Source organism: Ambystoma mexicanum, chromosome 6q, assembly GCF_040938575.1.
Source record: "Ambystoma mexicanum isolate Mex_15411 chromosome 6q, UKY_AmexF1_1, whole genome shotgun sequence".
In the NCBI taxonomy this organism is placed as follows: Eukaryota; Metazoa; Chordata; class Amphibia; order Caudata; family Ambystomatidae; genus Ambystoma; species Ambystoma mexicanum.
This window is the reverse complement of record NC_090937.1, coordinates 832,030,783-832,055,800: the sequence shown is the minus strand read 5'-3', so window position 1 is coordinate 832,055,800 and position 25,018 is coordinate 832,030,783. Positions and strand designations below refer to the sequence as shown.

The 25,018-nt window shown below is 42.3% G+C and overlaps 1 protein-coding gene across 4 annotated transcripts in view; it reads left to right on the top strand.

The window, feature by feature from the left end:
* The window catches only part of FSTL5 (follistatin like 5), a 3,721,575-nt gene that overhangs the window by 767,740 nt on the left and 2,928,817 nt on the right, over positions 1 to 25,018 (top strand). For 3 of the 4 annotated variants that reach the window (XM_069631360.1, XM_069631358.1, XM_069631361.1), the window contains exon 3: positions 9,465 to 9,498. In XM_069631360.1, coding sequence (XP_069487461.1) covers positions 9,465 to 9,498 — 34 coding nt within the window. The remainder of the gene's footprint in view (positions 1 to 9,464; positions 9,499 to 25,018) is intronic. The other variant, XM_069631359.1, reaches the window with a different exon arrangement.

Below are 25,018 nucleotides of genomic sequence, written 5' to 3'. Positions count from 1 at the left end.
TGGCAAAACATTTTTGCAAAAAAAACTTTTTTTACTGTGGGTTTTTGTTACTATATCAGGATTAATAGGAGCATTGTTAGCAGTACTGGTAGCTGATTTTTTGTAAAGCATTTTCTGTTTCATGCCACATTTTGATAGATGAGCCACAGTTTCGGTAGTTGAAGCTCCCTTTGTTTCGCTAAACAACTGTATTGGCTGTTTTTTTCCAACGTTCTCTACAAACTCTGCTACAGATGGATGCTTACTCTGGACAGTTTTATTTTCATTTGTTCTATTTCTGTGTTCCTTTCAACGGACTTGCTTTTTGGTAGGCATTCTTTGGGGTCTGTTGAAAAAAGGAAGGCATGGTTTGGTCTGATGTACAATGTATGTGTGCTGTGTGCATGCGTGCATGAGTTTGATGGGGAAGCTCTTTGTGGTGGTGTGTGAATATGCATTGGGCAGTTACAATGGTTGGGAAGGCTACACTGTGCTTCAGATGAGAGTACAAAGTGAGCTAGTGGTGAGGAGAAGCATTAATAGTAAACATAATGGTATAACATTGAAACAGCTATTTGTTTTCTAGTACTAACATTCTAAGGCTTCTGTATGTTATTTGAGTTCCAAAAACACAGGGATTTGTGAGCCATTCTGCCTGTTATTCTTTCTTTAGTAAATGGGGATTTGTGGGTAGAATGGTTCAGAAATCAATGTTTGTTTTGGTGTGAAAATTATATAAATAACCCACACAGTCTGTTTGAGGAACAGTAAGAATATAAAGGTAGTACTGTATTTACTTTTTTTTGCGGAATGACCAGGTTTCATTGGATATGTCGTTTACAGTGTAGATGCTGTTGATCTTCACTGCAATTGTAAAAAGATGAAGTTAGTAACTTTGTGTGTTTAAAGCCAGTGATGTTACTGTACACGTACATTTTGCATCTTTCATCGCAGTATTCCCTTTGATATCTCAACACAGTGCATGTGTGCATTTCACTTCACTATGTGCTGCCTTTGTATGTTATGTGTAGTATGTTAGTTGAACGTGATTCGCAAATGAGTAAAATTTTTAGTTTATTAAAATGCCTTGGTTTTTTTAAGCTGTGTTGTCCATACCAGAGAGGTTTGTAAGTGATAGGTCATTATAGTAGATTGGAAACATTTCACTACTTTCATATTATAAGTCTGAATACGAAAAATCGGGAGACCCTCAGAGGGAGATGTCACCACAGCAATCGGGAGCATTTATTTTTCTCATACGATCACATTGGAAGTAGCATTAATGTAGGCAGTACAAAGTAAAAATTGATGCCATTTTCCAATGGAAAATCGAGTTTCGTGCTAAATAGGGAGGGTTGTTACATATGTATAAGTTATGCAGGAGACAGTAAGAAGTAGTGTGGTTTGTCAATGAAAAATCAAAAGTCTTGTAATTGAAGGGGGAGCGTTGGCATGTATTGGTTATGCAGATTTAATGCCATTAATTTGTTTAAAAGAAATCATAAGAGTTGCACATGTTCTCTGATTAAAATATGCATACCTGTACTTTATACTCATGCATGTGCGCATGCATGGAACTGTACATAGAAATCTGCGACACTTGCACAGTAGTTTTTAAAGTAGGTGCTTTGCAATGATATGCAACTTGCGTTCAGAGTGATCAATAGTACATTTGAAGTGCGAAATTTTGATGACAGAGTTAGATGTAGATATGTTGAATGTGATTGGTGGATGTTTGTGTGACTGCTTAGCTGTGTCCAATGAGGGAATGGATTTGCGAGTGATGTGGAAAGGGTAGAAGGACTGGGTAAGAATTATGTGCTGCACGTAGACAGCGCCTTTCCGCTGGTAGGGCGTTCCACATACGGGGTTCTACAGCAAATCCAACATGGAAAGGGGACTCTAGGCATCAGCCAATCAGATGTTCACATTGTTCTTTTGTGTCAAAAGACGGTGCGTGTAATGAAGGTGGCAGAGGTGGAGAGAGTCAGGGTTTTGGTGCTTGGATATATTTTTGTTCAGGGTTTACAGCACTGTTCCGAAAGTAGGCATGTGGCACACAATTTCGATGTGAGAGGAGGAGTGGAAGTGGTGTGGAGCGCTGAGACTGATCGCAATGTTGCAGCAATTCTCCAAGTTTGCAGAGACATGCATAGGATGACCATTCCCCATGTGGTACTTTTGCACTACGGTGCTTGCCATTTGGGCTCCGTGAGTTCACATACTTTGTTGGAAGATTTGGAACAGTTGGTGCAAGCAGTCATTAATATGTTTCCAAGTGCGAAAGTCATTTTTTCTGGCTCACTCCCTAGAGGAAAATGGGACAACAGTTCTGTTTTCTGTCCTGATCAAAGTATTGGGAGGTGTAACATCAATCGTGGCATGCGTGCTTTCATTTTATGAGATGGTATGTTTTTCTGCAGCCACGAGAACATTGTTCCCAGTAATGCGGCTTATTTTGAAGCAGATGGTGCTGTGTTATCTTCTTTAGGAAATGCCATGTTCTTTTGGAATGTAAGGCTTGCTTTGGAGAAGGTTCTGTAATGATTGTAGGAGTAAAGTAAGAAGAAAAATATTTAAAGGCATCTGTCCCAAAAACAAAAAAAATGGCCCTTTTCAGAGCCCACCTTAATGGGGAAAAGGGGAATAATATTTAATTGTACAGTCGTCACGCTTTGATCCTCTACGTGTCTGCGGACATGGCGGTAGTCTGCAGGCAGTGCGTATTACCAAGAGGGATTCTGGGGTGGAGACGCATGCAAATGAGAATGTGCAAAGGTAGGGATTGGTCAGTAACGTTCAGTGGGCGTGTTCTGAACAGAGAAATTTAGTCACAACGTCTTTTCCCTGACAGGAGACCAGACAGCCATGGCTCTGTGTGCTTGAAAATAGATTATCTGGATTTTGGGAGACTCACGGATACATTGATTAAAGGTTCATGCGGAAAGTTGTGGTCTATCTGCAGATCTTGGATTTCCTCATGTGGAAGTGAACTGGCATGGCGTGCATGGTATGAGGTGGCTGGACTTGGTACCTCTCTGTGGTACTTTACACACACAGTTTCATCCTGATATAATTATCATTCATTGCGGAGGAAACAGTTTATGCCAATCAGTGATGTCATCAATGACATTTGTGATGTCATCTTTAATGGCCTGGGTGATAGGCTTAGCAGTGCACAGTGGTGGCGCGAGTTATGGTCGCTTAGCTTACCATAACTGGCGAATTTCAGGGGTTTTTCGGTTTTACTTGGAACCATAACGTCCCTTTAACAATGTTTTTTCACTGAATTTCATAGGTTTTTAGTTGCGCAACTTAACCATAACGTCCCGTTAACAAATTGTTTTACTGAATTTCATAGGTTTTTAGTAGCGCAAGTTAACCATAAACTCCCTTTAACAAACTTTTTTCATTAGCACGCAGACAATATACAAAGATGGAATGTACAAAGCAATTTCTCAGGGATGGCTTTAAACAGAATGTTGGAAAGTAAGAATTTATGCTCGTTCACAGTGAAGGTCAGCTGCTTCCATTTTTTTCTCGCGGGACGGAGTGGCCCACGACTCGCACTATAAGGTTCTATTGTTTTTTGACCTTGACAGACAGGGATCGTGCCAAAAGACTTCTTTTGAAGGAGGGGTGCAAAAACGTAAGAGACGATAAGGATGAAATTTCTGAAACGAAACCGCTTTTATATATTATATCATTATAAGAAAGATCGTTGGCACAGACAGAGTCGTATTTAGGGACTGCATTATGCGTAGACAATGGAAAATGCCAATATAATGTAAGAAACCCTTTAGATTATTTTATACCGGAATATAATAACAATAGCGTGGCGTTAAAGCCCGGTTAAGTTGTACTTGTTCGTTCAATATGGCATATTGTTTTGTACCACGCACTATCACCGCCGAAGTGGTCCCCCGGCGCTCAGACGGCTCAGAAAAAGGCAGAGGAGAGAGGGTGGGTAAGTGGGAATAAGTTAACATACTCCATTGCACTATCCTTGCTAGCAAATAGTTTCATGCCCTAATAAATAAAATGAATATTTTTAATGAAGATCGGCTCGTGAGACTAATTTATGTTTTTAAAACAGGTACATCCTACCCTACTGTCAATGCCACGATTTTTAGACCCCGGCCGACGGATTTTTTAACTGCCAGGTGCAGCCAGTTCTAAACAACTTCATGACCCTCACCACTTTATGGGACAATCACCAAGGACCAATATGCCCTTACGCGGTACTAGCGGCTAGAAGCAACATACCAACCATTATGGTGGTCTAATGCCTCGTTGTTGGAACAGCCTTCCGATTATCAGTGCGACCATAGTGCTTCTTTTATCATAAACCAACACCCTGTGTACCGCAAAGGAACAGCGCGTGACTCAAGATGAACTTTTGCGGATCGGCAGCAAAGACAAATGCAAATCGCTGAATATTCTCTAAACATTTGATATCAAATAAAAGTACTTTACGAAATGTACAATCTTGCTGTTTGCTTTTAAATCACAGTTTCATATTCCGAATTGTGGCGAGCTGTGTTGTGAGATGATCTGTGTTGTTTTCTGGGTTCTGTGTAAAGTCGCGTAGAACCGGAGACGACAGGGCGTGTTTGGCTACGCACCCTGTAACGTCACGGAGAGAGACAGGGAATATGAATGCTTTGACAATGTCTGGCTTAGGGGCGGGAGATATGATTTAGTGTCGCAAAAGCAGGTCAGCCAGGTCGATTGGGCAAGTGATAGGATTATCACATAATGTCAGCGCACAGCAGCCTGATTTATCGTTTGTTTAGTGGACAAAAAGTCGAATAAGGCCCATAGGAAATTGTAATGTCAACGGACATAAGGAGGATTCTTAGAACACTTTCAACCTGACAACGAACAATACGAACAGCGTTCTCAGAACACACCCATTTTGTTTAATTGCAAACATTACCTCCACGTCCACTCTTCCTCGTCCCAGTACTTACTTCATTAGGCCCCTGCCTCCGACACAGGACCTTCTTCTATTTCTTTAAATTCCTATAACTCCTCCCCCACATCCACATCACTCAGTTTCATATTACCAAGCCGGAGCATGGGACCTTCCCCGCAGGGAGGGTGAGGAGGGTCGTCAGTACTGTGACGAGGAACAGTAGGACTAGGAGTAATGAAGATTACCGGTAAGTAATCAGAGCATTTCAGGACACCGTGAGTGTTCTTAGAACACATTCAACTTGCCAGAGTACAATACGGACAGCCTCCTCAGGACACCCCCATTTTGTTTATGTACGAACATTTAAGGACACCGCAAGTGTTCTTAGCTCAATTTTAGCTTGCTTGCGAACAAAACGGACACATACTCTGTCCTCAGAACACCCCACCATTTAGTTTATATAGAACATTTCAGAACAGCCGTGTTGTCCGCAGACAAATCAAACACAACAAAAGTGTCTAGCATATCAAAAAAACAGAACATTGAACCTATCTCATACTCCCCCACCCTCCCCAAACACTCTTACACACCAACACACTCCACTAAATACCATTTTTAATCCAAGTTTCACCGCGCTGTCCGCGGTCGTCGGCTAATGAAAACCAGATAATCATTAGAGTTATCAGCACTTTCTCATAGTTTTATTTTTATTATTATACCTTCCCTGTATATGCTCATATTTGTATACATTTTACTCACACTCCTTTCCTTAGGGTTCACTGACATCATTTGATACACATACATACAGTATGTAGCACCTTTGAAACAGAGCAATCATTTCTCTGCATAAAGATCAGTTAGTTTATGAACTCTTTCTGCTACTACTTCTGCTTTTTTGCTTACTTCTCTGTCCCTGTATATACTCATATTTGTATGTGTTGTTGTCTCTTTGTGTTTTGTCTGTATTAAGTGTAATTATGTATTAAGTGGGTTTTATTAGCTACTTATTACATGTTAGATTATGAATATTGCACCTTCATCATGTATACTGCACACACTGCCTAAATTTCTGCATGAGTTGCTTAGTATACTGGATAGAACTTCATAATAGAATGCTATTTATATCAATGCATTGCTTAATGCACTAATTAGCTCATGATATTTATTCAAATGATCCTACACACTTTTTGGTCAACATTATAAGAATCCCTCCTACAGAGTTTTCATGAAAAGTAAATGCACATGTGATGTCATCAGTGATGTCATCAATGACATTTGTGATGTCATCTTTGATGTCCTGGGTGTTAGTGTTAGCAGTGCACGGTGGCGCGAGTTATGGTTGCTTATCTTACCATAACTGCCGAATTTCAGGGGTTTTTCGGTTTTACTTTGAACCATAACGTCCCTTTAACAAAGTTTTTTTACTGAATTTTATAGGTTTTTAGTAGCGCAACTTAACAATAACATCCCTTTAACAAAGTTTTTTTACCGAATTTGATAGGTTTTTAGTAGCGCAACTTAACCATAACGTCCCTTTAACAACGTTTTTTTACTGAATTTGATAGGTTTTTAGTAGCGCAACTTAACCATAACGTCCCTTTAACAAAGTTTTTTTTACTGAATTTCATATGTTTTTAGTAGCACAACTTAACCATAATATCCCTGACTTTATATACATGTAACATAGAGCATACTGAACCCCTAGCTAGTGATTTCGATGTCCGCGGACTACCGCCATGTCCGCAGACATATCGAAAATCTGAGCGTGGTGAATGTAAATTTAAATAGTGTGCCCCATTGGCTCTGAAAAGAGCCGTTTTTTTGGGGGGGGTTCAGATGCTTGACAGACACCTGTTATTTTGTATTTTCTTTTTTTTTCTTACTTTACTCCTAAAATCTTCACATAACTTTCTCCAAAGCAACCCTTACATTCCAAAACAGAATGGCATTTCCCATAAAAGATAAGACATCTTTAAAATAAACAGCATTACTGGAATCAATATTCTCATTATTACAGAAGAACATACCAGCTCTAAGCATGAAGGCACACATGCCTCGGTTGATTACACACCTAGCATTGTTTTGCTGAGGACAGAAAACTGAACTATTGTCCCATATTGCCCTAGGTAGTAATCCAGAAAAAAATACTTTGGCAGTTGGAAGGATGTTCATTACTGCTTGAACCAAGTGTTCCAAATCTGCCAACAAAGTAGGGGCACTGACATAGCCCAAATGGAAAGCACCATAGTGCAAAACTACCACATGGGGATTGTTGATCCTGCCCATATCTTCACAAACTAGTACAATTCCCTGTACATTGCAATCAGGCACAGTGCTCCACACCACCTCCACTCCTTTAACATCAAAATTATTTGCAACATGCCTGCATTGAGCATACTGTTGTAAACCATGCACAAACATATCTCCCAGCACCAACACCCTGACTTTCTCCACTTCTGCCATCTTCACTACACACACTCTTTTAGAACACAAATTCACAACCTCAACATCTGATTGGCTGATCCCTACAGTCTTCTTTCCATGCTGGATTTGCTGGAAAACCCCGGATGTAGCACGCCCTGTCCGCAGACCGCATAACTCTTAGACAGCCCTTCTACCATTTCCACTTCATTCTCTGTGCCATTCCATCATTGGATACAGCTAAGCAGGCACACAATACGGAGAACGTCCTCAGAACACCGCCAATTTGTTTATTTTTGAACATTTCAGGACACCGCGAGTGTTCTTAGAACACATTCAACTTGCCAGCAAACAATACGGACAACGTCCTCTGAAGACCCCTATTTTCTTTATGTACGAACATTTCAGGACACCGCGAGTGTTCTTAGAACACTTTCAGCTTGACAACGAACAATACAGACAACGTCTTCAGGACACCCCCTGCGAACATTCCAGGACCCCACGAGTCTTCTTAGAACACTTTCACCGAATCCATTCTGTTTATTTACGAATATTTCAGAACAGCCGTGTAGTCCGTAGAAAAATCGAACACAACAAAAGTGTCTAGCACATAAAAAAACAGAACATTGAACCTATCTCATACTCCCCCACCCTCCCCAAACACTCTTACACATCAACACACTCCACTAAATACAATTTTTAATCCAAGTTTCACCGCGCTGTCCGCCGTCGTCCGCGAATGCAAGATGGTGGGTGCCACAGAAAATCTGACGCACTTCACGCACCACGCCATCCAATCAGCGAACACGTCGCATGTCTGCGGACATCGCGCAAGCTGCTCGGCCAATCAGGACACTATCCGCGGAGCGAACCGGGAAGTCCGTCCGCGAAGCGAACGGAGATATCACTAATTTTTTTGCCTTACATTCTGGTCATTTAAAAAAAAAAAATCTACTGGACAGATTTACACCAAATTTGCAAAAGCATGCTTTTGGGACCAAGCCCCCGCTCCTGCCGCAAATTTGGTGTAAATCCGTCCAGCGGTTTGGGCGTTAGGCATGCGCAAAGTTTTTTCCCATTATGTCTATGGGAAAAAACTAAAGTTTTGGGACCCCCCCTATAACTTTGCCCCCCCTGGACCGAACCTCTCCAAACTTCGCGAATAAATTCAGAGTGGGCCATATACTTTTTTTGTAAAGTTTGGTGAGGATTCGTCCAGAGGGAGCGAAGCTATAAGCCGCCCAAAAAATGCTCATCCTATGGAAACACCAATTTAACCACACTACATGGACGCTACCGCGTCCATGTAATATGGCAGTGAACAAAAACAAAGGGGCGCCACACTTGATATCATCAGTGATGTCATCAGTGACATTTGTGATGCCATATTTCATGTCCTGGGTGCTAGTGTTAGCAGTGCACAGTGGTGCGGGCAGTTATGGTTGCTTAGCCTACCATAACTGGCGAATTTCAGGGCTTTTTCGGTTTTACTTTACGATAATGTCACGTTTGTAAAGTTTTTTTAGTGAATTTCGCAGGTTTTTAGTAGCGCAACTTAACCACAACGTCCCCTTAACAACGTTTTTTTTGTGTGAATATATGAATATATATATATATATATATATATATATATATATATATATATATATATATATATATATATATATATATATATTTGTTTTTAAATTGGCCTTAACAATTTACCATTTACTCATGTTTTCACAAATGTCTTGTAGGGACACGTTCTTTCCCTATGCGCTCTAAATATGTAAGAAATACAATAAACCTTCCCTTGTCTGCCTACTTTTGCTGTTTCTTTTTTTAAACAACTTTATTAAACAGACTTTGAATACAGCAGCACAAGAAGAGTAAATAATGCAATGTCGCAATGGCATGGATTACATTACTGTTGCTATTTTTCGGGGAAGTGGTAACTAGATTAGGCAGTGAGATTGTGTTATCGTTTGAGTGAAGAACATTTGAATAAAGGTTGGTAATTGTAATATTGAACGCACTCGCTCACTAAACAAGTACAGTATACCTCCATTTACGTCGTTTTGTTTAAAAAATACAATGACAAATTTAATTGTTGAGCAGTACATCTTTCCTTTAAATGATTTTAACGTTTCTTTTGTTTTGTTTTCAGCAGGATAAAAGTCAAGAGATTTCTGGAATTAGAGGTACGTTTATTTTCGACATATTTGTATATACATCATCTACAAACAAGTGCTTAGTTTAATGTATACAAAGTAGCATCCATCATTCTCACAGATCCTATAAACAAATGTTCTATGTTTTAATGGCTGCTTTAGTGTCCAGGGTAAAATACCCAGATATCTATACCAGACAGACTTGTGGAAGCCGGCAGCACACTCCTCCAGAGACCCATGCATATGTATAATGTGCATAATTAGTAGTATGTATTCCAAAATATCATACACTAAGCTTGCACTAGGAAATGTGCAACTTAACCACACATCAAGGAACACCACCTAGTAAAAAACATTCGTTTTTGTGTATGGTGTTCATTTTGATGCTCCTGTAAACTGGCAAATAGGAGATAAGTAGGGCCGAATTCCCTGCATGTTTATCTGTTACTTTACCATTTTGATAGGGATTCCCTTGTACATAGGGCTCTGTGTGTTTCCCTGCTGCATGCACTCAATCTGCCAGTGTATCAGCCTGCATTACATATTGATGTGAAAGTTGGTTGAGTCTGTGCTCTCTATGATTTTGCCTGTTTTCTCTAAACCAACAGCAGGCAGAGTCTATAGGACTCCCATGTAATGACAGCACATGGGATGCATGTGCCTTTTGTCAGCAAACGTCTTTGAATGACTCCACAATTGCAAGAGGTGGTCCCTGAAATAGTTCGTTTTGAATCGTTCTGGCTTATTAACCCTGTAGTAGCAGTAGCTGCTGCATGCACTTTAAATCTGCTTCTCCCCTTGATGACATTCCTCCATCTTTGTTCAAATCGGTAACTGAGAATATTAGTGTGGTTCACGTGGAAGCTCTGAATTAATCACTTAAGTCTGATTTCATTCTGATGACCTTTACAACAGTGGTATTCAAACGAGCCCTCCTTGAGTAAAAATATTGTTGGCGAGTCCTCCCTTGAGTAAAAATATTGCTACTGGTGCCCACGTAGATGCAATTTCTACTTATATTTTCTATTTAAATCAGTCACTGAACTCCCTTTTGGAACAGCCTTGCGTCCCCCCTGTGGGGAGTGGGAGGGTAGCCCCACAGTTTAAAGACCACTGCCTTGGAACATGCATTAGTAATTCCACTATTGAAATATCCAACCATAGATGCAACCTTACAATCCAGCTATTGTCCAATTTCCCTACTCTCTTTAATTATGAAAATGCTGGAACTTGTGGTTACCTCTCAATCAAGATCCTTTTTGGAAGAACATCAGATGTCAGATCCTTGTCAACTGGGATTCTGCTCATTGACGGGCACAGAATCAGTCCTAGGCTCAGTGCTAGATGACTTAGTCTGGATTAGAGACAAAGGCGGTGTGGCTGGTCTAGTTCTATTGGACCTGTCTGCCATCTTTGATACCATAGATCATACGATTCTGCTTTCCACGCTGCAAAATATTGGAATTAAGGGCAGTGTTTTTGAATGTTTTAGTCATTTTTGCACTTGCACCAACAATCTATCTACATTTCTTCTTTCAAGTCATCACTGGTAGCCGTTTCCTCTGGAGTCCTTCAAGGCTCCGCACTCTCTCCTCTTCTTTTTAATATTTACGTTCAGCCACTGGCTTGCTTGATTTGTTCATTTGGTTGCCATTTTTTTTCTCTTATGCGGATGATGCACAGATTTTGCTTAGGCTAGATTTGAAGTCAACTAATGCTACTATTCGGCTGAAAGCTTTCTTAGAAGCAGTTAGTGATTGTTTGGGCTCAAATTGGTTAAAGCTCCTTCGAGACAGATGCTTTAGTGAAAGGCCCTCTGGCATCAGTTTCATTCTAGAATTTAAATTATTGGCCAACTGCCTTGGGGTCTTTACCCACCCCCTCCAAAGTAGTCAAGAATTTGGAGATGTAGATCCCGGCCTCCCTATCCTTAAAAGCCCAGGTCAGTTCCATTAGCTTGGTGGGCTTTTTTAAATGAAAGCAGCTGAAAAAGGTATGATCTTATATTCCACAATCAATGGCAGCTTTGATTATTGTAATGCTGTTCTACTGGACCAATTAGCTTACCGGCTAGATCAACTGCAGGTGCTACAAAATGCTGCCATTTGCCTGGTCAAGAACATATATTATGGAAAGGCAGTATAACCTGCTCATCGCAAGTTACACTGGTTGGGCCTCATTACAACTCAGGCGGTAAGGGTTTTACGGCGGCGTAAACAGCGCCGACCCTTACCGCCTGAGTACGAGGTCCCTTAGCGCCATGGCGGACTCAACACCTGCTTTTAGCAGGTGTTAAAATCCATGGCGCTGAGGGACCATGGAGTTAATTACGCCACCGTAATTTACGGTGGCGTAATTAACGCCTTCCCCACTCCCATTATGCCCTATGGGGCAAAATGGGAATGGGGAAGGGAAAATGGGAAAATGGGGATTTACCGCCCCGCCAAGGTTGGAATGGGGCAGTAAGTCCGCCTACCACCATGGCGTAAACATAGTTTACGCCATGGTGGTAAAGTCACGGCCCAGGCGGTAACTTACCGCCTGGGTCGTAATGAGGCCCGTTGTCTGTTAAGACCCGCATTCAATTTAAGGTTCTGTGTATTATTTATTGGGCCTTTCAAGGCAAAGGCAGTCAAGCACTGCATGAGGTATTTGAGCATTATTGCTCTGACCGTTGTCTACACTTGGCCTCCTGCCTTTTCCTTAAAGTTCCAAGTTATCATCTAGCACGCTGTGGCGGCCATGCCTTTTCAATAGCCCACCTAAAGACTTACTTGTTTGAGTACATTCTGTCTCAACTTTTTCTCAGCTCTTTTCATTAGCGTCCTGATACCTCTGCTGAGGGTGCACAATAGAAATAGCTGATTGATTTGTTACACTGATCAATGCAGTCTATACACTCTGCGATTCCGATGTAATTTACGCATAGGGTGGATAATGGCATACAGACCATGGCATCGCCCGTATTTCCATGATATGTTTCGCCCTGCTCAGAAAAAGATAGAGTGATCAGAGAAAGATAAAATGGCAAAAAAAACATCCCATAGAGCATGATATGTATAGATGCAGCCAAATAAGAACATATTGTTTTTCCTCAGATGTAATTGTGCTATGGTAATTCATAGTGTATGTGTATTTTAAAAGACGGTTAGCTGTTGGGATTTTTTAGACATGTATTCTTCATAATGTCTATGTTTTATTGGTCTGGTCGAGGTTTAGCACATTTTAACTTGTATATGTATGGTTTTCCGTTGTTTGGATTATTTTCATTGCTGATTTTATAGTCTACATAAAGATTTCATAACAAATAAAGGTGATTGATTTGCAAACGATCAAAACGCGACAGAACAGACATCCAACACAGACACATAAGGAGTCCTGGTCTGCTCAGACAGATGTAAAGGGTGCATAACAATGAGACTCGCATTAATGCAGATTCATCAGTGAAGATGTCTTGAGTGACAGCTTTGAAGTACATAAGTTTGGAGCCTCCTTAGCAATTAGGAGTGTTTCATCAATTAGTTGTGTGAATTGACACACGAAGTATTGCATTTTAGTATTAATTCTAGTATTAATACTATTCAGTATTCCCAAATCTCTGTGAAAAGTATAATGAATGTGTTATTAACCACACATTTGGCCTGATTATGTGTTTGACGGTGTTGTTGATGTTTGGCAGTAATTCCAATACTGCTACTTTTGTCTGCAGGAACATATTTACAACCACGTGTACATCACAACCTAATGAGGAGATTCGGGATACATCGGAGAATTCACCTCTAGAATATAGCAGGACGTGAATTCTCCAATTGGCAGGTGTGTGGTGTCAGCATTACTTGTGGAAAATATACTAATATTCCCTCTGAACCCTATGGATTGCAAAAAGAGGGAAGAAAACCAACTTACCACGACTGAGCATCTGTGCAAAAATCAATTGCAGTGATTGGTGGTAACAGTACATGAGTTTGTTGGAAAATCCATGAAATTATCAGGGAATACTGCAACGCCCATATTGAAGCTCTTAGATCAATAGGTCTGTTTAGGCATGCACAGCATAGATCGCTTTTACTATCTCAAAACATGGTGTTTCTGAAACTGAAGTTATCACCCAAAATGGTGGCAACACAGACCTTACTGAAATGAAAACATAAGCTACAATGTTCATACTATGGTCAGTGACACTTTTTTCAGATTGTAAAAGATGATAAACCCTGAAAAAGAAATCATATATGGCATTGTAGTGTTTGAATAATCACTAGACATGCTATACTGAGTGCATTGTAAACACCATGGGATTGGTGGCATTCGACATCAGTACCTGCGAGAGGTCTTTGACTATTCCTGTGTTGGGTGAGCTACTTCACAAATATAAAATCCTAAGGAAGGTCTGTGACTGCAGTACTCATTTCGGGACAATGACCTCTGCTGATCAACAGTCATGTTCAATGTAGCTTTTTTCCAGCACATAGAACTATATGCAAGGAGTCTCCGTGGAAAAAATGTATTTGTTTGCCTGGCGTTATTGCTCTTGGAAATTCTTTTAAATGTATTCATGACTAAAATTATACATATCATTGGAAAAAGGGGCAACGCTGGTGATTGTAGAGACGTAACAATACATGTCACATATTGAATACTATGCACCTAAACGCATTCTATTTTAATTGGTAAAAACTGATTCATTGCTTCGTGGGGCATTTTGTTGACATGTGCGCATAGTTGTTAGATTACATTTGTATAAAGGCAACACATGTGTTGGCTCTTCTGTACGACTGACACTTTCATACATTCCATTCCAATGCATCTTTAAATGTACACATTGCAAGTTGACACCAATAGTCCAGTGGCAAAAAATAAGAGTCACATATTATAACATTAAGGTGAGGATCACTTTATAAACTTCAAATATTTTGCTACCAGAAATATCTGGACATCATCTGGTACTGGAACAGGAGCTTTAATCCTATTTCGATCTTTCAGATTCATTCAAGATGGGGAGCAGGCTTGAACTGGCTTATAGAGCAATACCCGAACCAAAAACTCAAAATGCTGGAGTGGGACAGTTTTTGGGGTCAAAGTGGGCCACGTTTTTGGCCAATGTGGGCCAGTTTGATGAGTCACTTAACTATGTGGCTAGTAGTTTTCACCAGTGTTGCTGAATAAATATTCTTTAACATTCACAATTTGAATCACATGTTATCAAACAACTCCCCCTTGAGCACTACTCAAACAGTCTGTCACAAAAGGAATGCATTCCCCTTTGCAACTGTGGGTCACTTTTTCATTGGTGCCCGGGACAATGTAATGCGTCAGTGTAACCCTAATGGGGAGCTTTGATTCAACTCAAAACAGCAAAGAAATAAAATGAAAAATATTAGTTCATGGCACAATATATATACTAGCATTAAAATAATCCAACTTCCAAAAGCAATGTTGAACATGATTGTGGATTTGCAGGTATACATGTTCAAAATGACAAAGCCAATTTATTCAGCTAATTGATTCAAGAAAATGAAAACAAACTGACCACGAGAATAGCATGAAACACATAATACCGTGCAGTGCTCATTAGCTGCACTCGCTGTGTTGAAGACATCTTGTATATTTTGGTGTCCTCTGCTCTTTCCACTGTATAGCTTTGAGTGCCCTGTGGTGGGTCAGACGAAGGACATGCACACTTTGCAGACATGATTCATGAGTTTTATTAAAATATAGGATACGGCCTAACTTTTCCTGTCTCTATGTCTGTCAATCGTGACTGTCTAATGAAATAGTCCACTGCCCCAAAACTACCCTAATTTGGCCCTACCACTATGGAAACTAACCTATATTCGTAGAATGAATCCATTCCTCTAGAGGGTACTCTAGGACTACCCAAAAAGCTTATTTATCAATTTCAAATATGCAGAGAGTGTTTTGTGATATCTTGGATCAGTCTCTGAAACTCTTTAATTGCATTCTGTTTTTTTCCCTTCTCCTTGGGATCCCTTTTTTGGGGTTCTTCTTCAAGCTATAAGCTCCTGGTTGTTATTTCTGGCATATCCTGGGAAGATACTATTACGATAGTCTTTCATTCCGAGTAAAGTATAGCTTGGATTACTTTGATCTACTTCTTTCTTTATGCGTTTCAATTGTCTAATTCACCTGAAGTCTGTTTCAAAATATCCACCCCTTTTGATATTCTCTTCATCTTGTGCAAAATAGCTAAGGACTCTGCATTCTGGATCTTTTCCTACTCCCGGGATCCCATTATGGTGTTCTTTTACAAGCTATAAATTCCTAGTTGTTATTTCCACCATATCCTGGAAAGATTCTATTCACATAGTTCTTCCTTCTGGGAAGTATAGCTCAGCTTACTTTGTTCTACTTGATTCTTTATTTGTTTTAGTTGTTTAATTCCTGTGAATTCTGGTTCAGAATATTTAGCCCTTTTGACATTCTCATCCTCTTGTACAAAATATCCAAGGGCTCTCTCCTTCTCCCAGGGTATTATCTCTTGTTTTATTCTCTTCATGTTATTTATTTTCCCCCTGAGATGAGCTGTTCACACCATATAATGATTCCTGTTCAGCCTCACCGCATCTCCGGTCTCCCCAGTACCTTCCATAACGAGGGGCCTTAACCTTCCACAACCTTCTCTCAGGTGTCTGAGTGTGACCACCTTGCATTCTTCAGCATATTTCTCCTTTTGGTCTTTCTTCTCTTCATTGTTCCCGTCTTCTGACGAGGGGCTGCAGATCCTGTTGTTCTCTGAGTGCAATGGTATCCGAAATCATAATTGGACCAATGGTCCACCACAGGTCTTCTGTAGTCTTGTCAGCACCTTTATTAGGGCTTGTGTCCTGTTGATCTCTCCTACTGGGGTTGCACCATTATCCTGGCATTCCAGTCTCTCGCTCCGGGCTCCTGCCTGGCTGGTTTCTCATGCTGGGGTTGAGCTGTGACTCTCTGGTCCCAGCTTGCAGTCTCTGGTGAGTTCAACACTTGTGCCTTTCCTCGCATGAGCGTCTTCCAACTCCACCAGGTATTATGCAGAGCAGGACCCTCTGTAGCCCGCATATGTGTTCTCCTCTCTCTCTCTAAACTCTTTCTCAGTGAATGGAACATTTTGGGCCTCATTATAAGGTTGCTGGTTCGGTAACAACTGTACCGGTAAACATGCCGTACCGTTGTTACCGGACCACCAAAACCACAAGTTCTGTTTGTGGGTGCCTTATCGCACACCAGGTCTAACCTGGCAGGAGGACCGGCACCCGCGAGCAGACCATGTCGGATGAACCGGCACCATCCCTGAATGGTGCCGGTTGATCCGGCCTCCCCATTTCCATTGAGTCCAATGGGACTCAAATGGGTCTGAGGACTAATATTTTCCGATGCCTGCAAATGAGCAATTACTGGGTACTCTGGGGCTGTAATGTCCCGATAATTGCCCATTCCCTAGTGCCAGAAAAAAAAAGACTCCGGCAGCAGCCGTGCTGGTTTTACCGGCACGGCTACCGCCGCAGTCATAAGAGGCCCTCTGAGTTAAATTGACATGTTCTTTTCCTATAAAATACTGTAATCTCTGAGGAGTTTGTTCCTCCCAGCCTTGCATTTTAGAAAATGTGGCTATTGGAGAGGCTGCCATGTAAGCAATAGTGTGTATGGCTTTCGGGAGTTCCTGACAGGAATGGGAATCCTTGTCCCCTAAGGAGGAGTCTCTCCAGGTGAGTTCCCACTTGCCTCTTCCCAGTGGCGTAACATAAGATCTGGGGGCCCCCCTGCGAGCCATGCTGAGGGACCCCCCAACTCGGCAACAAGTCACGGGTCGCGCCACACACTGGGCTGGCTTAGATTACCACGTTAGCACAATACGCACAAATGTGCTGCTGAAGAGGTATGCTGTACACTGCACTAGGAGAAAGATATACATATGTGTTTTAAGGCAATATACAGCACACTTTCTGAGAAAAACCTACTAAAAAGTCAGTGTTTGCTATTGTTTTGTAGGGTAACACCAATACAATACATGCAAGCCACCAACAGTGCACAGGAACATTAATGCTTTGCTATTAAAAATGCCATGCCACAATGAAAACATGTCCAACTGGCTGCACAATGTAGACCAGTGTAGACACATAATAACATTACAGTAAAGCATGCCAGGCCACATTTAAACATACCTAGACTGATAGCACCAAAATGCCAGCTGAAGCAATAAGGCACATCAAGAAGAGAGCACACATTCAAGCCTGCATCTCTGCGGCCTCTAACAACACGGCCAAACTTTTTAAAATCTGAAAGGAACTGGCCAATCCTGTTGCAGTCTCTACCTCTCCTGTTCCCTCAACATTCCCTCTGTACGTCTTTGGCCTCTCGCTTCTCCACTTAAACTCAGGACATCCTGTCCACTATCTCCTCTTCCTCTCCCTCTTCTTCTCTCTGCCCCCCTTTGGCCATCTCTGCCTCTCCTCCTCCCTTCTCCTCTTTCTCTCTAACACCTGACAATGTTTCTCGACAAGTCCCATCTATGGAAGTGTCATCGAAACAGGTGCTCGCCCACTCCTCCAGAATCATCAAAGACCATATTGATACCCTTGCTCCAGCCTTGGCCGATTTCTGTAATCATTATTTTGCCACTGGAACTTTCCCCTCTCCAAACTCTTGGAAAAGCTGGACATCTCCCAGCGTACTCTCCACATTGAATCTGTTGGTTGTCTCCATGACCATCAGTTTGGTTTAAGAGCTGCCAGAGGCATGGAAACTGCTTTCCTGTACACCTGTGAAGATCTGAGCTCTAACCTTGATTCCAGCATTCCTTCTGTCCTCATCCTCCTTGAACTTTCCTCTGCTTTTGACACGGTCAACCACGCCATCCTGATCAATCGACTCCCTGAGAACCTAGGCATCATGAATCAGGCTCTGGAGTGGCTGACCTCCTTCCTCTTGGGCCGCCCCTCCCAGGTCTAACTTGGTCCCTTTCTCTCCGCCATCTCTCTCTACCTGTGGCGTTCCACAGGGTTCTATCCTCTCACCCTGGTTTTTCAACCTCTACTTGGCCCCTTTGACCCACCTGATCTCTAACTTTTCCTCAAACTTTCAGTCTTATGCAGATGACACTCATCTTTCTTTCAGGCTTCACTCAACCTCCTCTCCTCTCTTACTCATTCCTGGTGTCATCTTCAACTCCACTCTCTCATACTCTCCTCACATCTCAGACGTCACCAAGAAGTCCTACTACCAGCTGCACCTCCTCAAAGGGACTCTTCCCTTTTGCACTTTCCCCCAGAGGCTCAATGTCTCCAGAGCCTTGGTTCTCTCTAAGCTGGACTACTGCAACAGCCGCTTTCTCAATCTGCCTTCCTCTACTTTCCACCCTCTGCAACTAATCCAGAACAGGACTGCAAGATTTATCCTTGGTCTCAAGCCCAGGGACCATATCTCTCCAGCCAAGACATCTCTCCACTGGCTCCTGGTGGCTACAAGGATCAAGTTCAAGACCCTTTGCATTGTCCACAAGGCTTTCTGGGGCAGGGACCCGCACTCCATCCAACACTCTCTTTCAAAATACCTTCCTTCTTGAGCCCTAATGGTTAGATGCTTCTCCAGGCAGAGGGGGGTGGGGGGTAGATCTCTCTCCTCTACAGAATGCCTCCCTACCCCTCCCAAACCTGAGATGGACCACCTGACGTTCTGGAAGCAGCTCAAAACGTTCCTCTTCTCCTCTGCTTTCTCTCTCTCCCTCCCCTGCTGACCTACCTGACCTACCTGTTTTCTGTACCAACTGGTTGCTTGGCTACGCTCCGTCTCACTGAGTCCAGGCTCTTTCTTAATCAGTCAGCCTTGCACTGCCTCCAGGCCTACCACGCAGTTAAGGGCTGTAACTGTAACCCTACAGTCCCTTGTTCTCCTTGCACTACCGAGAGCTGAGCTGCCCTGGCTGCCCTCACTCAGAGCATTGCTGCCTTGTTTTCCCCTCCCCCTTGCATTTCCCCCCCTCCCTTTCCCCTTGCACTTCTCTTTCTCGCACTTGCACGATCTGAATGACACAAGGCCTAGTAAGATAATTTGTCTTGTTCTCCCTCTGTTTTCCTTCCCTTGTCTTGTCGCGCCTAAAAACACTTGTGTACAGCTGTGTTATATATGACTTATATCATATAATTTATCACAGATGCCCAGAAAAATATATAATGCCGCTGTAAGAAACGGCTAGACTGGCAGAACCCAAATGCCAGTCTAGCCAGGTAATTACACTTAGCAGGACTGCTTTATCAGAAATGCCCAGTTAAAAAAATTGAGGAATGACTAGACTGGCTGCACCAAAATGCCTCTCTAGCCAGTAATACCACCTATCATTCCTGCTTAGCATGGACATGGACAGCCATTATTATTTATTGCACAATCCCGCCCTCCACACATTCCCTCTCCCTCCCATCCCTTACCCAACCTCCAAAATCAGCTAATTGGGCCAGAATTACCCCCACATCCCTCTTCCTTGTCCCAGTGCTTACCTATGAGGCTCCATGCCTCATAGGTAAGTACTGGGATGAGGAAGAGTGGGACTAGGACCAATGAAAATTACATGTAGCTAAGTCAGGCATTACCTTCACGTACCTCTACCTCATACCAGTACTTGTGTATGTGGCATAGTGCCTCATACACAAGTACTGCCTCACACACAAGTACTGGGATGAGGAAGAATAGGGCTAGGAGTAATGAAGATTACCAATAAGTAATCAAGGCATTAAACACAAGTAGTGGCGCAACACTATTGGGCTGACTGGGCTTCAGCACCCCCCACCCCCTGAAACTTGTGGGCTATGTTGACTTGACCTGGCTGACCCACAGAGAAGTTGACAGACAGAAAACAACACAGATGTTAAACGGCACCTGGGTTTTGCTGTTAACAAGGTCCCGGCACAGCAATTACTAATGTCTAATGTACAGCATTTCACTGTTAGTACCTGCATTCAAATGCCAAATTTTTTAGGCAATTGAAATTGTGATGTGGGGTTAGTACTTGTATGCCAGGGGAGTGATTGGAAGGGTTGAGAGGGAACAGGAGATCAGTTATTCTCACAGCAGTACATAAGTGGGTGCGTTTAGACTTAAAGGAGAGAGTTAACTGCTTGTAACATTGATGCTGCACTAGAATTGTCACGTTAAAATGCGTAAAGAAGTTTGATGCCCCCACACAAATAAGTTTGTTCCTCTACCACCACACATGAAGTTAGCACCTCTCCCAACATTTGAAGGGTTAGCCCCCCTGAAATGTAGGTTTTGTTGCCCCACTGCACCCTTTCTTCATACAGGCACACACACCCAGGCATTCACCCATACATTTAAGTGTGCACCCTTTCACCATACAGGTACACCCAGGCAGCTACCCATACATTTAATTGTGCATCCTTTCACCATACAAGCACACACGCATACCCAGCCACCCATACATTTGTGTGCAGTCTTTCACCATATACTCACACACGCACACGTCATGGGGTTGAGGGGAGCCATAATACTTCAAAAATAAATGGTTTCTTTTTGAAGTCACTCTGACTTCATAAAGACATTATTTCCGTTAAGGACAGAACCATAACGGAAATAACTTCTTTATGAAGGCAGAGTGATTTCAAAAATAAACTATTTATTTTTGAAGTCATAGGGCTCCACCCACCCCATGACATGGAGGCCTCCAACCTAGGGTCTTCTTGTCATGGGGTGGGGGTAGTGCCCGGACTTCAAAAAGAAAGTCTATTTTTGTATTCACTCTGCCTTAATAAAGAAATGATTTCTGTTACAGAAATAATTTCTTTATAAATGTAGAGTGAAGTCATAAAGAAATATTTAAAAAAATAAAAAAAAATTGACATGTGGTCGCAGGGCCCCCTGCACCGCGGGGGCTGTGAGGGCCCCTATTACGCCAGTGCCTTTTCCCCTTGATAGGGTGTTGCGGGGAGGTCTCACCTCCCTACCCTCACACAGTGGCTCCCCTTTGGGGAGAAGGGATGAATTCCCTCGAGCCATCACACCACTCGCAAAGGACCACTGACAATGCAGAGATTCCTTCCAGGCAGGGCCAATCATCCCTTTTGCTGCTGTCACTGATTCATATCACTATAAAGCACCTTCTTACATCATATGCTGACACATCCCCCTAAACACACCAGGGCTAGAATGGCATGCCATTACTGATCAATTTGAGTTGTAACACAGCAGCATTTTAGTGCCAGTCCAAAGGAATAAGTTGTTTATCCTGCAGAGCTGTCTGCTCATGGAACATGTATTCTTCAAGATAACTCAGTAAGGCATAATTGCACATGGGATAGCATTACTAGAGGTGATGTTATAGGGAACTTGGACACTGCTCATATAATTAAGGTACCAATTATTACTCTGCATATTTTACATAATTGAAATTGGACAAGGTTTGATGGGTTTAAGGGCGTTTCTCCTACGGTGACTATTTCTGGTAATGTTTTGCCCCCACCCCAGGGGACCCTGGTAGTATATCTCTGTGGCAATGCACTCATCTTGGAAGCAAGACAACGCAGAGCAACATAGGTTCAAATCCCAGGTCTGCGCTTATAAACTTCTTCGGTATTAAGCACATTCAAAATAATCAATTATGAATGTATATAAATTATAACATTATAAGCACACGTCATTTGGTGGGACTAGAGCCTGCAAAATAGTTCTTAATCACACATTTATTTCATAGGTGGAGGAGAACATGCATCCTAGGCACTCAGTGGGCCTCATTACGACTTCGGCAGTTGCTGTGCCGGTAAAACCAGTACGGCTGCTGCCAGAGTAATTTCTTTACTGGCACCCAGGAATCGGCAGTTACCTGCTCATTAAGTCCCTGCCGGACCTGGTATGTAAGGTAACAGGAGGGAGAGCCCAAAACAGGATCAGGGCTATGGGCTGACAAAAGCTGAAAACAGGAAGGGGTCCTGCCTGTCAAAAATTCTTTACATTTGCAACTCATTCAAGTGCAGGTTTAATCAAATATATGGCAAACAGGCAGCATACTATTTCACTACCATGTAATGCGCTGTTGTGTGAAGTAAAACTAGACACTCAGTATAGGTCAGTATAGGTCAGTTTTGCATATTGCTGACACTATTTTTAATTTTTTGTACATAAACATAAGCATAAACAACTGTGAACATCGTAAGCAAAGACAAGAGGGGGTTCACAGTGAAAGTTGTACCATGGTTGAGGAGGTACAGACAGTTACCATGTTGTCTCAATAGTGTTAATTTGTTTTTTAAAAAAATGAACATTCCCAAAAGGCATCAATGCATGCAGATTGGCCATACATTGTAAAACATTGTAAATGCATACAAAGCAGAATAACAGGTGTCAGAATGGAGGGGGGGCGCACATATCTACACCTCACATTGAGAAACAAATACTGTATGGTAGTGTCTTTGACCGACACTAAAGCTTTGAACAGTTTTTTTGTTTTTGTTTTTCTATGTGTCCTCCTAGTAAAGGTATAGTCAATATAATTCATCTTGGAGACTGGACCTTGGGGAGGTCTACTAGAGCCAGGCTCAAGGGTGACCTTGTTGTGGGTCATTTGGGGTATTGTGGGTTGTGGGTATTTGCCCATTCCCAGGCGGTGGTAAAAAAAATGCTCCTTATTCCTATTCGAGCACCATAGGGCTCAATAGGAATGAGGAGGCCGGATGCAGCAGCACCATTTAGAATGCTGCCGGTGCATCCGGCATGGTCTGTTCGTGGTTGCTGGTCTGTCCACCATGGCACCCGTGAGCAGAACTTGTAGTTTGCTGGTACAGTAACAACGGTACTGGAAAGCTTACTGCTACCTTTGTTACTGTACTGACAAACTTGTAATGAGGCCCATTGATGTTGTATGTGGGAAGAGTTAGTAGCAGGTACATTTTATAGGTGGAGAGAGAGAGCACACCAAAGCATTCTTAGGCACCTATCATTGATTTAGGTTGGAAGGGAGAACGACAAAGCAGTTTTAGTCACATGCCATTTATAGGCAGAGCAGAGTAGGCCAAAATATGTTTAGGTGCAATTCATTTTTGTATGTGGGAAGAAATCATGCAAAGCATAATTGATCACACATTCATTTTTATAGGTAGAGGATTGAGCACACCAACACATTATTAGTTACACATTATTTTGTATAGATGGAGGAGAGAGCACACATAAGTCTTCTTAGACAAACTTAATCTGTACAGGTAGGAAGAGAAAATCCTAAAGCCTTCTCTGTTACACACCCATTTCATAAGCAGATGAAGGAGCATGACAAATAATTTTTAGGTGCATATCATGTCTGAAGGTGGGAAGAGAGCACACCAAATAATTCTTCGTCACACATTCATTTTATAGGTGGACATAGTACATAAACATTCTTACGCACACACCATTTTCATTGGTGGGGGCAGAGCACGCCACAACATTCTTAGTCACAGAGAGAATTATAAAGGGGCAGTAGGAGAGTATTTATTTATTTATTTATTTATTTATTTACATTTGTTGAGCGCACAGCAGACCGAAGACATTGTGGCGCTAGTTACAGTGTTGCTTATACTTAGTTACATACAGTTCATGTCCGTACGGTTACATTTGGAAGGAGAAGAGAGATACATCAGCTCTGGGGTCAGGAGGTAGGGAATTCCAGAGTTTAGGTGCGAGTGAGGGGAAGCCTAACGCTCCCGCTTTAGTTCTGTTGATGCAAGGTATTGCTAGCTGATTCGTGTATTGTGCTCTTCTTGGTCTTGTGGATTGATATCTACCTATCGTGTCAGATAAATAAGAGGGAGCTGTGAGGTTGATGCATTTATGGATGGTTTTGAGAATTTTGAAGGAGATACAGTCTTTCACTGGGAGCCATTGAGCTGCCTTTCTGGCTTGTGTGATGCGTTCTCTTTTTGGTATGCTGAGGGCTGCTCTGAGAGCGTTGTTTTGGGATGTTTGGAGCCTAGATAAGTTTTTTTTGGCGGTGCCGGCTAGGAGCACATTACAATAGCCTAGTTTGGCTCCTATAGTTGCTCGGGCGATGGAGAGGCAGTTATCCTTGGTTAGGAATGGTTTTATTGCGTTAATGAGTTTAGTACTCAGTGCTGAGGCCGAGACTATGGCGCTGACTTGTTTGTCCATGGATAGCATGGCATCTATGTGAACCCCCAGTGTTTTGACTGAGGATAGGAATAGGATGATACAATTGTCTATGTTGAAATTGATGTACAATGGGTTGAGGTTCGAGAGGGTGGATTTCTGTCCTAGAATGAGGATTTCGGTCTTGTCCCCGTTCAAGCAGAGGCCGTTAGTAGCCATCCAAGCTTGTATGGTATAGTAGATTTGCTGTAGGGTAGAGGCATCTTGGTGATAATTCCCTGTCAGGGGGAGGAGAACCTGTGTGTCGTCGGCGTAATTTGTGGAGGTGATCCCCAGCGTGTCTAGTTTATCAAATAGTGGCTTGGTAAAAAGATTATAGAGCGTGGGGGCAGTACAGGAACCTTGTGGCACACCGCAGTGGATTTTGGAGCGTGCTGCATGTGCTGTGTTAGAGAACACTTTCATAGCTCTA